The sequence below is a fragment of the Scaptodrosophila lebanonensis genome, unplaced genomic scaffold (assembly GCF_003285725.1).
Source record: "Scaptodrosophila lebanonensis strain 11010-0011.00,11010-0021.00 unplaced genomic scaffold, SlebRS2 tig00000113-arrow-arrow-pilon, whole genome shotgun sequence".
Classification (NCBI taxonomy): Eukaryota; Metazoa; Arthropoda; class Insecta; order Diptera; family Drosophilidae; genus Scaptodrosophila; species Scaptodrosophila lebanonensis.
The window spans coordinates 558918-574706 of record NW_022060575.1 but is presented as its reverse complement, the minus strand read 5'-3'; the positions used below and the strand labels follow the sequence as shown (position 1 = coordinate 574706).

Here is a 15789-nt window from a genome sequence, read left to right as displayed (position 1 = left end):
GCTTCTAAATAGCACATCCAGGTTCTAATTCAGTCAGTCAGTCAATATACATAAAATGTATGACTTTTACAGTAGGGTATAAGCCGAATGCTATTCTAGGTTAGGTCGAATGTATGTAACACCCAGAAGGAATTTCAGCTAAATATAGTATGTAAGTATGTACATACAGATATACTTTATTCATCAGTACGATACAGTGGGAACGAAGGTTCACAAAAACTATGAAAGCTTTGATTACCAAATTATAGCCACATTATTTACGTTCTTACATATGTATGTACGAATTTAATTTTGTTCAGTTAGAACAATAACTTACGATTTTGTGTGATGACGACATCAATGTGGTTCCTTTGAAAGTTTCTTCAAATTATTTACTATTATTTATTTACGACAGTGTCTTTGAATGACAGATGCACTCGTTGCTGGTCAGCCTGCGGCTATTTGGTGAGCATTTGTTTGGTTTGCTGGGCAATGTGTGAGTGTATGGGTGTCTATTCTCGTGATATGACGCGCTCAGACGTGTTCTTGCATGTGTGCAAGCATTTAAAGCTGAACAGCAGTCGGTTTGTTTGTCTTTTTCATTTGCACAGTCCGATTCGCACTTGATGGTGAGTCAATCAAAATAGGTTGGTGGAGCACTTGGCTGTGGCCTCGAATTGCTGGCAATGATTGCGACTGCCTTCAGATCTGCGTCAGATCCCAGTCCGCTCCGCACTGCACGGCAACCGTCTGTGCTTATGTTTGTTTGTGTGAATTATGCGGCGATAAACTTGCTTGCAACTTGTTACCCATATTGTGTTGCAACATGAAAGCGAAACACCTGCTGCTGTGTGAGCTCTCTGTGTGCAGCAGATGCCACAGCCAGCGCCCGTGGATGTCGTGGTTGCTCACACGCTGATCTTATCGATGCTGCCGCTCCGCTCTGCTCTGCACACACTCACACACACGCACACACACACACCCAAATGAAAAAGCTGGCACAAGCGGCTTCAGCAGCTCGAAATGAGGAGCTCGCACCGCACTCCGTTCTCATTGCTCTTCTCTGGTCCGTCTGGGCTGCCGTGCTACGTAGCCCCCGATGCGGTCTTTTGTGCGCTTATCGCTCCGAACAGCGAGCTCCACGCGTTCCTTGGCTGCTTCGGCCGCCCTGGCCTTGGGCATATTGGATTTTTGATGCTGTTGCTGGCTCTGTCGTTTTTCGTTGCCATTATCCCTAGCACCATTTATTTACATTCATTTTTAATACCCTCTACCCGCGAAGTGGTTGAATGGGTTATATTTATTTTATTTAGGCAATTGTAACACCTCATTGAGCAACTTCGTGAGGTTTGGTACATGAGATCCTATTTATAGGTACTTTGCTTGACCGTATTAATGGAAATAGAAACTATACAAGTATATATTATAAAACAGTTATTTTACATAAAGATGGCTTTCTCCACATTCTCTGAAAACTGGTAATGGAATTGTAAGTTGTTTCTGAATGAGGCATTTACTTTCAAATATAAACAACACCTTGTTTATAAATCAACGCGTGAGATAAATTGAGATCTACGCTATAATGGATATTGTTTAGTTCTGGGTTATTTTTTGGAAATTCAATTCGGCTATTACATGATGTTAGTGCTTAGCTCAACTCTGCGTTGCACACAAAATCATAGACACCAGCCCGATGAAAATTCGTGTTTTACATATCATTTGTTTAAATATTTGTGGTTAACTATTTAAATTTGAAATTCTTCATCAAAAATTAAAATAAAATATTCCGTTAAAAGTGGGTAGAGAGCTTCTCAGAGTGAGGCCCTAGCATTTCATTGTTTTTATTACATTTCATTTTCTATTCTACCAATCGCTAATGTGGAAACCAGGGTATCCCAAAGTCCAAGGCCTTAGACTATTGAAATCTCGCTGGTTTTCGTTTTTTTCTTTTGCGGGCAAGCAAGTCAAGGGCCCCAGCTAGCATCACCGTCGTCGTCGTCTTATTGTCTGGCCATGATGGCAGCGGAGAAGACGACGACGACGACGACGACGATGTTGGCTGCTAATTTCACCTTTTCACAGATATTTCGTTGCTCCTTTTTGCATTTCAGTTGAGGTTGTGCGGTATGTGAATGTGTGTATTAGTGTGGTGTCTGCGTGCCTGAGTGTGTGGGTTGTGACTCAAGCTGCAGCCGTGTCGGCGGCATCTGGGAGATGGAGACGGCATCCGTGTTCCTGTTTCGAAGCCCAGCCTAACTCGCTTGTGGGAGGCTCATGAAAAATTGAGCAAGTGCCGCACTTGCAATTTCAACAGCTCATCTGCCCCAGCGCAATACAATTTCGTTCCTTCCGAGCGACTGTAAACTCGTATCTGCTTAGCCAGTCTCACCTGCCCCATCTGCCTGCAACATCAGCTCTTTGTGTAATCCCTCCGATTGTTGTGCTGTTTTTATGCCTTTTCGTAATGCCTACGCTTTGGCTTTGGCATTGGCATTGGCTTTCAGAGTGTTGAGTGCTTAATTTTTTGTTTTTTGACTGTTTGTTCTTGAATGCTTTAGCGAATGGCCAACAATCTATGAACTTCGATTTAGGATAGAAATCGCCTTCTTCATATTTTTCAAAGTCAATATATCTGATGAGCTTCAAAATGGCACAATATTTTCAACCTAAGTACTCTTAGCAACAGGTTCTTTTGAAAATGCTATTCCATTTACTTTCGTTGCCATTAATTGGAGTAAAGAAAGCTTACTTTTGAATCATTTTATTTAGCTTCAATTGCATTATGCCTTGACCCTTTTACCTTACATTCCTAATCGATAAGTTACGTTCTATTGATAAAGATTAATTTTACAATTATAGGTGTAGTTTTTCATAATTTCTTATGTACTGTATTATATGTCTTATCTTATTATTACTTTGATGACAATATTGACAATATTGTACCTTCTTTTTCACAATGAAAAAAATCCATGCAATTTTGTGTAAACTCTTATAACAACAGGACTCCTCCAGGTGGGAGGGGGGAATCGACCCCCTAAATCTTTAGAAGTCGACCACACATACATTGTTATAGCGCACTATTTCGCCTTAAAATGGAACTGAGTTGGATTTCTTGAAGTTTTTCTGTTGATCATATGCATAATTAAATATTTTAAAGCATCGTGCATTATTTAATAAAAATTTTAATTTTTTGGTCCAACCTTTGAAAAAAGCTGCGTAAGCCCTTGGGACTCCTGCAAATTTCAGTACTCTTTGATTTCAAAAATGAACCTTCAGAGATGCTTTTGTTAAATGCATTGAACTCTGATTTACATAGTTTTTTTTTTGTTGAAGTAGAGATATAGTATGTATACAAATATTGAGGAGCCGCAAGTAGCAAACCCCGTTCTATTCCATCAAAATACCTAGTATATGGATAAGAAGAATACAGAATATTGAACATCTTTGGCTAACAATAATTGTGTGTGAAAGACTCTGAGAGTTTGATGCACCATGTACGACTACACAGGCAGCAATTCAATTATATGCTAAGCTCAGTTCGGGATCTGTTTTCACCCACCCTGATGGCAAGTGCCATGTCAATGACCAGCTTTTCGTTTACCTGACATGACATGTACCCGCACGTGTGTGTCATGGGTATAGAGCCCTACTTCCGATAAAACTGCCGAGCTACATATGAATATGCAACCCATGTGGACTGCCGGTTTCTCGCACTGCTTGTGTATTTTCTGGATGATGTTGGAATGCGTTTTACCCTCATGCTGACAGTCTTTTGCACTTGCCACTGCCACTGCTGGTGCTGCTGGCGCTGCAATTGCTGTTATTGTTGTTTTTGCTAGCATTACTCCCCCTGCTCAATCTCTCTAAATATATGTGTGTATACTATATACATACAAGTATATCTGTCCCATACAGAGTCGAAGTGAAAACACACACAAAACGAGCCATAGATTTCCGTTTGTGCGCCTCGAAACAATGGCATTTTCATGTAGTTCGGAAAACGAATCATAGCACAAACAACATCATCCGTAGCAGTGGCAGTAACAGCCGCAGTAGCAGTAGCATTAGCAGTTGTAGTGGCAGTGGTGGTAGCAGCACCAACAGCAGTTACAACAACAAAGGGTACCGTCAACTTTAACGACAACAATAACAACAACAATTGAGCAGAGGATTTACGCACACGATAGATCTTAAGTGCAATTTCATTTTTCACCGATATTTGTGCCAGTGGCGCCATTTTAAGTGCAAATTGTAAAATGTTCAATGCATACAGTGGATACGAATTATGGGAAAGTGCATTACGATATGGGCTGGGGGTGGGGGTGCACAACTACTCTGAGGACACCCATAATTTGTCGAAGTTCTTTTAATGGAACACAAATGTCCGCTGGCCATGTGGACAGGCAGAAATATGTGAATTTCGAGATAAGGCGATATCCATGGTCAGTCTTTGTTTGGAAAGACTCGTATAAATAGCAACTTCGACGGCTTAGGAGCACAGTGCACTTGCAACACTCACAATGGTAAGGTGTAGGAAGCAAGAAAGAGCAGCTGAAAAGCTACTGAATAAGTATTTTCCTATATTTTCGGCAGCATACCCTACGTCTTCTGGCACTACTGGGCTTGGTGCTCGCAGCGCAGGCGCGGGTGATCAACAACAGCGAGATCTACCCAGATGAAAAGGTGGAGCCACAGTTAAACAGAGTAGAAGGTGAGCAGCAAGGGAGCAGTGTGGAGCAGAGACCACATCGCTATGCCAATGCTGACCTGTCCGAGGAAGAAATCAGTGACCAAAACCTACAACTAAATACCAATGATGTTCCAAAAACTCCGGGAAAGCAGCCTACAAAGGAACAGTCCAATAAGGCTCTTCAGAATCAAGTGATCGTTGAAACCAAGCCAGAGGGCAGTGAAAGTCACGTTGTTCCAGTGGAAGGTGAAAGTCGTATACGCGGTAGCATTGACAGTGAAATCGACAGTGAACCCAACACCGAGGGCATATTAAAGCAGAAACAGGAAGTGTCCAATGAGATTGGCAAAGAAGACGTACAGAGCTTAACAGTGCCAGAAAAGATTGTTATCCAATCTAAGCCCAATGCTACCCAAAATGTGCCACAACAATCCACTGAAGCGGTTGAAGAAACCAAGCTAGAAGGCAGCGGTAATCAAGTGGTCCCCGTTGATGGCCAAGGTCGTATAATCAATGGCACTGTGCAAGAAAGTCATGGGACATTCCCCTCACTAGCCTTTGTGAACAGTGTTGAGGAAGCTGCATCAGCATTAAATAAGATCCTCAATTATCGTGATGAGATTGAAGGCCCCTCTCACCACACACCACACACAACTACTCACTCAACCACTACATCCACAACAACAACAACAACTCCCTCAACTACTACATCCACAACAACAACAACGACTCCCTCAACTACTACATCCACAACATCCACAACAACAACAACGACTCCCTCAACCACTACTTCCACAACAACATCAACGACTCCCTCAACCACTACTTCCACAACAACATCAACAACTCCCTCAACCACAACATCCACAACAACATCAACAACTCCCTCAACCACTACAGACACAACAACATCAACGACTCCCTCAACTACTACAGACACTACTCCCGATCCCACATTGAAACCTCATGGCGGAAAACCTGGCGGGTTGCCATTCCCGTTCCCGATCCTGCCGAATCCTTTTGAGAAAATATTATCATCGCCGAAGGTTGTTGGCTTGGGTCTGGTAATGCTCCCAAACCCATTATATGTGCATGAAGAAGGCGAGCACAAGCATGATAAAAATAAGCATGGTTTCCGTTCTTTCCCGGACGGCTATACCAAGCATGGATTTCATACAACGGGCAGCTCTGATGAAGGAACGGCAAAACCGAATGCTGCCAACGCGACTACGGTTCATTTAATGAAGGTAGCAGCCCTACCAATACTGGTACCCAATCTGGATTATTTTATCCTAAAACAAGAGGCCTTACATAGTTCCAACAAGGACGCGACAAATGAATACGATGGACAAAAATTCGGTTCTAAATTCGGTTCCTCGAATGGTGGTCTGTACAATAAGACTGGCAGCAATAAATTTGGATCGAGCAGTACAAATGATAGTGCCCATAAGGACTTTTACATGGCGCATCCCCTTCTGTTTCCCCCGATCTTCAAAAAGGGCGACAGCGGTACATACAACAACACAAGTGATAGCGCCAATAAAGACTATTACTTGGCGCATCCCCTTCTAATGCCCCCGTTCTTCAACAAGGGCGTCGGCGGAACATACGACAACACCTATGACAGTGTCCATAAAGACAATTACTTGGCGCATCCCCTTCTAATGCCCCCGATCTTCAACAAGGGCGGCAGCGGAACATACGACAACACAAATGATAGCGGCAATAAAGACTATTACTTGGCGCATCCCCTTCTAATGCCCCCGTTCTTCAACAAGGGCGTCGGCGGAACATACGACAACACCTATGACAGTGTCCATAAAGACAATTACTTGGCGCATCCCCTTCTAATGCCCCCGATCTTCAACAAGGGCGGCAGCGGAACATACAACAACACAAGTGATAGCGCCAATAAAGACTATTACTTGGCGCATCCCCTTCTAATGCCCCCGTTCTTCAACAAGGGCGTCGGCGGAACATACGACAACACCTATGACAGTGTCCATAAAGACAATTACTTGGCGCATCCCCTTCTAATGCCCCCGCTCTTCAACAAGGGCGGCAGCGGAACATACGACAACACAAATGATAGCGGCAATAAAGACTATTACTTGGCGCATCCCCTTCTGTTGCCCCCGCTCTTCAACAAGGGCGGCGGCGGAACATACGACAACACAAATGACGTTGACCAAAAAGACTATTACCTGGCGCATCCCTTGCTGTTACCCCCGCTCTTCAACAAGGGCGGCGGCGGAACATACGACAACACAAATGACGTTGACCAAAAAGACTATTACCTGGCGCATCCCTTGCTGTTACCCCCGCTCTTCCACAAGGGCAGCACCGGTATATACGACAACACAAATGAAGGTGCCCATAAAGGCTACTCCTTGACGAATCCCTTCATGCTGCATCCATTCTTCAGCAAGGGCGGCAGCGGTACTTACGACAGTGACATCTTTAAGACCAATGGAATCTTCGGCCAGCCAAAACATAAGGAAGAGACTCGATCCAACAGTCAAGATGTGCCCGCGCCGAACAAGGAGGAGAACGCCGTGCTGTTTGCTGTGGAAATTCCAAAGCCCATCTACCGCTTTTTCAAATCTGTCTTTGGGGTGTTCTCTAACTGAATTCAATCAAATACAAATATTTAATAAGTTTCAAGCAAAATAAATCATTTTGATTAATGCAAACTCCAATGCCTTTCCCCTTCACTGCCTTGCTCTCCATCCAGCTCGTCAGCCTTCTTTTCGAGAGGAATAATGAATTTTATAATTGGTCTCCTTTACAGCACCTACTCGGATTGGACACCTACTACTAGCTTTTCACATTTCCATTTTACGTGCAAGGGGGAAAATGTGCACAGTCAGAGGGCTAGCCGGAAAAACATTCACACACTTGTACACTAGGCAGCTAACATATGTTGACAAGTCCGTAGCACAACCACCGCCCTGGTTCCTATACTTTCTTCTTCTCTTTTTGGTTATTTCGAACATTATTATTTCAAAAACAGCTAGAAGCTCCAAATAAACCATTGTGTACAACAGATCTCTGCTACTAGAAGCTCGAAAAGATAACTCGAGAATCGGTTACAAATCTCACACTGAAGAATGCAGGACAGTAACAGAGAAAGGCCTCTAGCTTTTGTTCGTAGACTTGATAACAAGACTTTCCCTCTATTTTTCAGGACACAGATACCACATATTTGTTCTCAAAATTGTACGCTTTCAACTTTTTTGCAATGTTATATCCAATTGAGACTCTTGAACATCAAATGTCATTGGAATATAAATATAGAACACAAACCTATTAAGACTGTGGTTTTATTTATATAATTAAGTATGTATTGACATTATAGTTTGGGATTATTTTCTATGCAGTATCTGCCGTAATAATTTTGTCGACCAGTGTACCTTTCTGGCAAACACATACATAGGCTCTGGTCACTTCAGCTTCACATATTGCTTCATTCATACAATAATAATGGTCCTTCGCTCCTGCTGGCTGAGAGCATCAAGAAGTGCTCATAATTGGCAGGATTATGCTGGCTCGTACTCGTAAAGATCCGCTCCATGCTGCTCCATGAAATGAGCGCATTCGTATGTTGGCACTCGTATTTGTAATTCACTTCAATGAGTTTTCATATGCAGGGCAAATTGCTTTTTGCCGCTGATAGCGTTTATTTAATATTTAATTGATTTTACGCCCAGCGATTTTTCGATTAACATTGCGCCAATATACACCCACATAGTACACAAATAACCAAACAAACCGTTTCAGGTTGAGGACCGACTGAGCATTGTTATTGTTACATTTTGTATCCTGGTGTCCCTGCTGGACTACCACCGCCAGATAGTCAGGTGGCTTATCAGTATAATTTTGTATTTGTTGAATAATCGCTGAAAGATTTTCAAAACCAAAACCACTGCACTGTGGTTTGGTGCAGACATCTACTCGTAGAGTAATTTGTTGTGCGTTTCATTAGCAAAGCTGTAGCGCCCATTTGGTCACAACTGTGCGGGACAGCGGTCGCCAATGCCAAACCACAAACATTGTAGAGCTCTTGGTAGAAACAACATGCCATAACCAGCAGCAACAACAACAGCCAGATTGAAATATAAATAAATGTGCCGCTGGAAGTAGTGGGACAGCTTTTAAGTTCAGGTATTCCAGATATGTTGGAGGAGGAAATTTTAACTATGTAGTGCAGCGCAAAGGCAAGAATCGATGATCTGCAATAATAACGTACTAGAAAAGTGTAGCCATCAGATGCATTAGAAATATATGCTATTTATTTAGAAATACTTGTAAAAAACCACCACACTGATTTTTTCACTGCTTAAAAGTAATTCTGTGAAGTGTAAAATATTATACTTCCACAATTTGCCATTTTTCCTTCGGTCAAAGTTGAATTTCCAAAACCAAATTCGGTTATTTTTATTCCTTGTATACAACGATTATTAATTTGTAAATTTTGAAACCGTTATATTTTGTAGTGGACAAATTTTATGAATTAATGCCTATTAATGATAGCTCCGCACAAATCTGATCCTGACAAACTTTTTATCATATTTAAATGCTGCTCATAATTGAGGAAATATGTAAATTTTATATTCATATTCTAACTATGAACAATATTTGGAAACGACATAACCCCTCAGTAGATTATCGCAATGCTACAGGAGCTTTTAAAAATGGATGTCTTGCTATGTCCTCATTCATCGAGTAATCTGCCAAACTGAAGCCAACACTTTAAATGCACATGTTTTAATTAGGATACTTTTATTGAATCCAAGCTACTATGATAAAACATATTGGAAACTATAATGAAATGCGCTTACGGTAGATTTTGCAGCGAGACAATGACCAGAAGCATACCTCGAAGAAAGTGAAGGAGTGGTTCCGATTTCACAAAATTAGTACTATGGAGTGACCTGCAGAATGGCTAGACCTTTATCGAATAGAACACCATTGTATAGATATTAAGAAAGGAGAAATGCTAAGCCGAAAAATTCGGAAAATATTTCAGTGTCTAAATGACGCTCTTTTATAGCCCACTTAAAGTCCAGATGTGTCGAAGTTATCAAAAATATTAGGGGAGCCAATTCATATAAAATGTAAAGGCCCAAGTGTGGGTAAAACTATAAATCTTTTGTTGAAATTAACTTTCGTGCATTTGTTTGTATGTGTGTTTTTTCCGAATAACGGATTTTCGATTTTCGATTTATCTCAACAAGCAACCAGAACAACAAAATAGGGAACATAAAATAATTAAATCATACAGGGTGCGCCATCTTTTATGTCGGTATGTAAACATTGAATATCTTTGAAAATAAACAACCGATTTTAAAGTATGAGATATTTTTATTTAATTTGGTTCTGTACAATTTCTTCAGTCAATCGGTTCACTAATGACAAAGTTATTCAATATTTACATACCGACATAAAAGATGGCGCACCCTGCATATAATATAAATAATATATGTATTATTATTAAATATATACAATTATTATAAAGTGATTCCAACAATTTTATGGAACGTTCACTTTTCACTTTTGTTGTTCTTATTTTTTAAATGTTCATTCCATTTATGGGCAAATATTGCAAACTCGTTATTTGGTTTCTTTTTTTGCGGCCGTATACTTCGGAGAATTTTCCTAATGTTCCAATTCGAAGTGAATGAAAATTCAATGATCCTCAGAATCAATGCCATTTTATGGGCGACTGACTGTTTACACAATATCAAGCAGTGCCCCCCCAATATTGAAACATAAAATTGTTGCCCCAGCTGAATATTAACTTGTAAGCCTTGCTGCTGCGACTTCACGACTTTTTAACCAAAAGTTTATTGCTCAGAGGAATTGCGGCCCAGTGAGCGACAGAAAGCCATAAATATATCATGAAATCAAAAACTTTGCCACAACTTTTGGCAATGCTCTTTGCTCAGCAGGTTTCCTTTTTATATTGGCGGCATGGCACGCTGCTTCTTCTGTTGCCCCTAAACTTGCGTGTAAACGTGCAGCAAGGGGAGCACCTCAAAGCTCGAGCGCGCCCACACGAGGGGCTTCCACAACAACATGGCTACAACAACACAAAGCAGAGTAATGCGTTTCCGTTTCCGTCTCTGCCATTTGGTCATGTAACCCACACCGCTCCACACGCTTGCCACTTTTTGATGCCAAAACTCACTTGTCGGCATCCTTCCTGCACACATACATACACACACGTACCTATGTACGTGTATATACATATATACGTGTATTTCTTTGGCCAAGTCAATTCAATAAAAGTTGTGTCCATTTAATTTAAAATTCTCTCTCTTGCTGCCGACATCCTGTGCGTCGTCCACTCGTATTTTTGCCTTTCGCACTCGCAAGTTTACTTGCAAATTAATGGCGTTAAAATTAGAGCCCGAAGGTGAAGCAGCCAGCAGTCTGGCTGCCTCTCTGTCTTTCTGTCCATGAAAACTTTGCCGTTTCCTTGGGCTATTTTGGTGTCTCCTTTTCTTTTTAGTACATATTTGTTTCTTTTTTTCTGTGGCAGAGTTTATTTGCTTGTCACTTTGTGAAAATTATGCGCCCTTGTTGTTGCTTTGCTTGTTAGGCATACGACACGTGTAAATGACAGACACTTTAATGGCACTTTTATATTGCAGATTAAGCCATTTTAAAGTTTTGCGTATAACTAACCTGTCTTTCCTCCTTTTTGGTCATTTAACAGCGCCGCCAGTGGAGGAGCTTCGAGTCCATCGAGAGCCCCAGGAGCGGGAACGTCGCTTTTTTGGCATACTCCGTGCTGTCAAACGTAAAAACGGTAAGCGGAAAAGAATTCAGTCCTAATGAAACCAATTAAGCAGCTGCCAACTTTGGCCGCACGCCTTAGGGAGGGGGAAGCCAGGCATCAAAGGCCAGACAATGGGTAAACAGAGGGGGGACCGGGCCTTCAATTACACCTCCAACTCTCCAACTCTCCAACTGCAACCGACGACCGACTGTTGTATTCAATTACAAGCTGAAACAATTTTGAAGCCGTGCACACACAGTCATTGAAATGGATCATATTTGTTGCTCTTAACTGGTGGGTCAGTCGTGGCGCCCTCGAGCTGCACCATATGCGGAGCCATTTGCCAAAATCAATACATTTAGTATTTGAAATACTGCCTAGAGGGCAACCTGTTCCTGAAAGTCAATGATTTGCAATTCCCCATGCATGTATGTACGAGTGTGCAGCATGAGTGTACTATGTATTTAGGTATTTTTTGAGCATTTGAATAGATTTTCTGTGGACGTGCAGTCAAACAAAATATCTTCACTCTGCTATTATGTGTATCGTCTATAGTCCATAGTTCGTCCTCTGCCGTATGCCATATAGCCGTGGGCAGCTTTCTGCATCAGCCACACTTCAAATATGTGCGCAAAGGCTTTAAAATTTCAATAACGTCACAAAGCAGCTGAGAGACAAAGCCGGGGCTCAACTCATCACCGCAAGCAGCTGCCAGCTTGCAGCTCAAAGCTCATAGCTAGATACAGCTCAGTGGTTTATTGACTTTGTTTAAACGAGTGCAGGCACAAGAAGAGTAGACCTTCCTTAAACGAATTCAAAAATAGAAATACAAATTAAGAAAAACTTGAATGAACAACTTCGCAATTAGTACTAAATAAAAGCCGAGATATTCAAAAGTAATAGAAACCTTTCTGCATTTTATTTATTACATTAATTTAGTTTCTATTACTTATAAAATACTTCTTTCAGTTTTCTTGAAAGTGAAAGAAGTATTTAATTGGCGCTTCTTTGGGGGATCTAAATACATACATACATACATACATTTATAAACATTTATAAACATACAGCCCACATCTTAAAAGAGCTGTAAAAAGGCGATTTTTGTAATTGTACAAGGGTACTCCGAAATATTTTTAGCCTGACAATAAAAGAATAGTTTAAAAAATTTCAGCATAATCTCTTTCTAACTCAACATACTTTTTTCAACACCTCCAAAATGTATTCATCGTCTCAAAATGGTTGTTTACGAAGGTAGTAACTCCCTTAATTGATACAAATTTCTGTCCTCCAACTTTAAACTTGAGGAATAAAAAGAAGTCTCTTGAGGCTAGATCTGGAGATTAAGAAGGGTGCTGACGCAGTTCAAAACTTATGTAGACATCTTGGAGGTCTCAGCTATATCTCTTACTTTGATTCGGTGGTCGTCCAGAACCCTTTGGTGATTTATTACAATGTTTTCGTCATGTATCTCATCTTCTATGCTCGCACGTTCATGTTTAGATTCCGCTGACGAGGACTTAATAGTTGCAAATAATGGAGAAGAGTGCCCATAGACAACGTCCATCTAGTTTTGGATTTGCGCACGGTATTAAACTTTATATATTTTTACAAGAGCCCTGACATAGATAATTGATGGATGTGCGATACCTACAAGTATAATATCGATATGGGTGAAACTTTGGAGAATTTACAGAAACTAGCGGATCATAACTAGCCAATAGCCACAGTCTAGATGGGATTTGAATTATATCTAATTTCGGATCTCAGTATTGGGCTTCGGATATGGATTCCAATATCGCGATGCCATTTGGAAGATCCGCGCCTAATTAAATTATGTTTCTGCTATCAAAGCTTCACTGTGAACATACGAGTATATGACACAGATTAGTCACATTTAAGCTCCTAAAATCTTTATTGGGTGCAACAATGTTGCAGCAGCCTTCGGACCTCTCCTCTGTTGTATTGCGTGAGCGGCACGTGCGATTAATATCGCTGCATTTAAATGTCATTACCACTTAAATGGCCTTAAATGGCCACATTGATCTCCAGGGACCACTGGCAACTGGCGCAACGTTGGCGCCACCCTGGGTCTGGCCACCCGTTGCTTCGACTGCCGCCTGATTTAGCGCGCCTGGCGAGCGAGGAAGCCAACAGCCAGACAAGCAATGGTCGTGCAGTCAGACGCATTTATCATCTGCCCAATGACACGCTGTCGCCTTCAATTACATTCGAATTATTTCGAGAGCAGGCATGGCAAGAATGGCGGCATTTTGGCACCTGTGCTGAGAGACTTTAAGTCTGCGAGTCTGCCCAGACGGTGAGTGATCAATCTAGTTTATGTCAGACACTTTTCTAGCTAGAATGAAATCTGCTGCCCCTCATTGACTGACACTTTAAATGGATGGCAGCCTCGCCAGCTCTCTAGCTCCAGCTAACTACTTACTAGCTGAGCTTCTAGCTTTGCAATCTTTATCTGAAGTTTATCTCGCACTTGTCCATCTGTCGATCTCAATTGTCCACCATAATGTTCTATGACGGAGCACTCCAAGTAACTCAAGAGCTATGCAAATATTCCTTCGTGGCAAGCTGCCCTTACCCTCGCACTCCGCACCCTCTGCCAAGTGGATTTGCGTGGCTGACCACATCAGCCAAGTAACAAGTTTCTTTGCATATCTTCCTTCTTCATTCTTTGCTTGCTCCTCCACGCTTTTAATTACACAATATAAAAACGGATTCGGCGGCATTGGGACACTCGGCAACAAACAAAGCGCCATCCCGAACCCAGACCCCTGGCCCGACGCCAACCTTGTGCTTCGACGGGCTCGCTGGCTGTCAAGGCAAAGACAACTTCATAGAATGAAAGTTTTTCGCCAGGAATTTACACAAGGCTGGCGACAAGACTCAAACAATTTTGTAATTACTTTGAACTCACGGCTCGATGGCGGCATCTTACATGCAAATTCTAGCTTGGAACCACTGCCGTTCCCGTCTTCTTTCAGTTGGAATTTTATAATTAAGCAGCCTGCTGGTAGGCATTGGTAATGGCAATCTGGCAAGCTTTTCGCACGCTCTCTTTATTCGCATACACATACACAGACACAAACACAAACACACAAATCACATCCAGGCATCGCGCACATCACTAACATCGATGAACTCGTCCTCCTCCTCGGGATAGTCCTCGTCGTCATGGCGAGAATAATGATTAAATATCATATCTTGATGTCCGGGCATTAGTTTGCCGCTCTCACAGCCGTGCATGTCCTCGTAGGTGATTTCGCCGTGTCCCATGCCCATGCCCATGCCCATGCCCATGCCCATGCCGATGCTGCCATGTCCCATGCCCATGCTGCTATGGCCATGACCGCCAGAGGCACCACCTCCATGTGCCGAATAGCCGAGTACCTTGTAGACAGTCTGCTTGATGCCGCCACCCCCCACCGCCTCCACCAGCAGAGTGCAACACTTTGTAGACGGTGTGCGTGTGATGATGGGTCTTCATCTTGACGGGCACGTGTATGATGAGACGTCTGTGCGAGATGCGTCTTGCCTGGAGCAGCGAAGCGGTCAGCAGCAACAACAGCCCCCAAACATTACGTCTTATGTGCAGCTGCAAAACAAAGGCAATAAACACTAAGCCACTAGATACGTGTATGTGAAGGACTATGCTTCTAAACAATCACTTATGTATGTACATAATACTGTTTTTACACGATTTAAAAATTCAAAATTGCATATATATTTCTTTAGCGATAAGCAACCAATCACCTCTTTTTGCATATGATCAATGTCTTCTTATGCACGGTTGTTAGAATTATGACGAATGACGAATGGATGATTTGACTCATGAATTTTATGAATTATATATAATAATTGCTTATCACACTTTCGATCTTTTAAATAAGACTCACTCTTGTCACATTGCGGTGGGCAGCAGCCGCTGATTGCCTGCCCATTGTTAAGTAACTATTATCCTTTCCTTTCCGGATCAAAGATGCGCCCACTCTGCCCGCCACTTCGCTCACAATCACTTCTTGTACTGGCTGGGCCAGTTGGCATCGTCCAACTTTTTATATCAACCTGGCTCGTTTGCGTTCACAGCGCGCAGGTTCAGTGCACCATGGCCGCTGCATGTGGTATGCAGTCTTATTGTCTTGCAGCGCATGCTTACTCCACATCATCAACATCAACATCAACCGTCACATCCACATCCACATACACATACACATACAAATCGACAGCAACATCATTATTAACAGCGCGGCCGAGTGTCGATCGCATTTCATGTCGGACAAACAGACCACAGACTCCGCCGCCACCTTCGCCTTCGGCTTCT

The 15789-nt window shown here is 42.1% G+C and overlaps 1 protein-coding gene across 1 annotated transcript; it reads right to left on the bottom strand.

Annotated features, from left to right (window-relative positions):
• Window positions 1-14570: 14570 nt before the first annotated feature.
• Window positions 14571-15409, bottom strand: LOC115628410. Its single transcript, XM_030524498.1, is given in 3 exon segments — window positions 14571-14891; window positions 14893-15063; window positions 15365-15409. Coding segments are annotated over 3 exon segments (537 nt in total).
• Window positions 15410-15789: the final 380 nt, after the last annotated feature.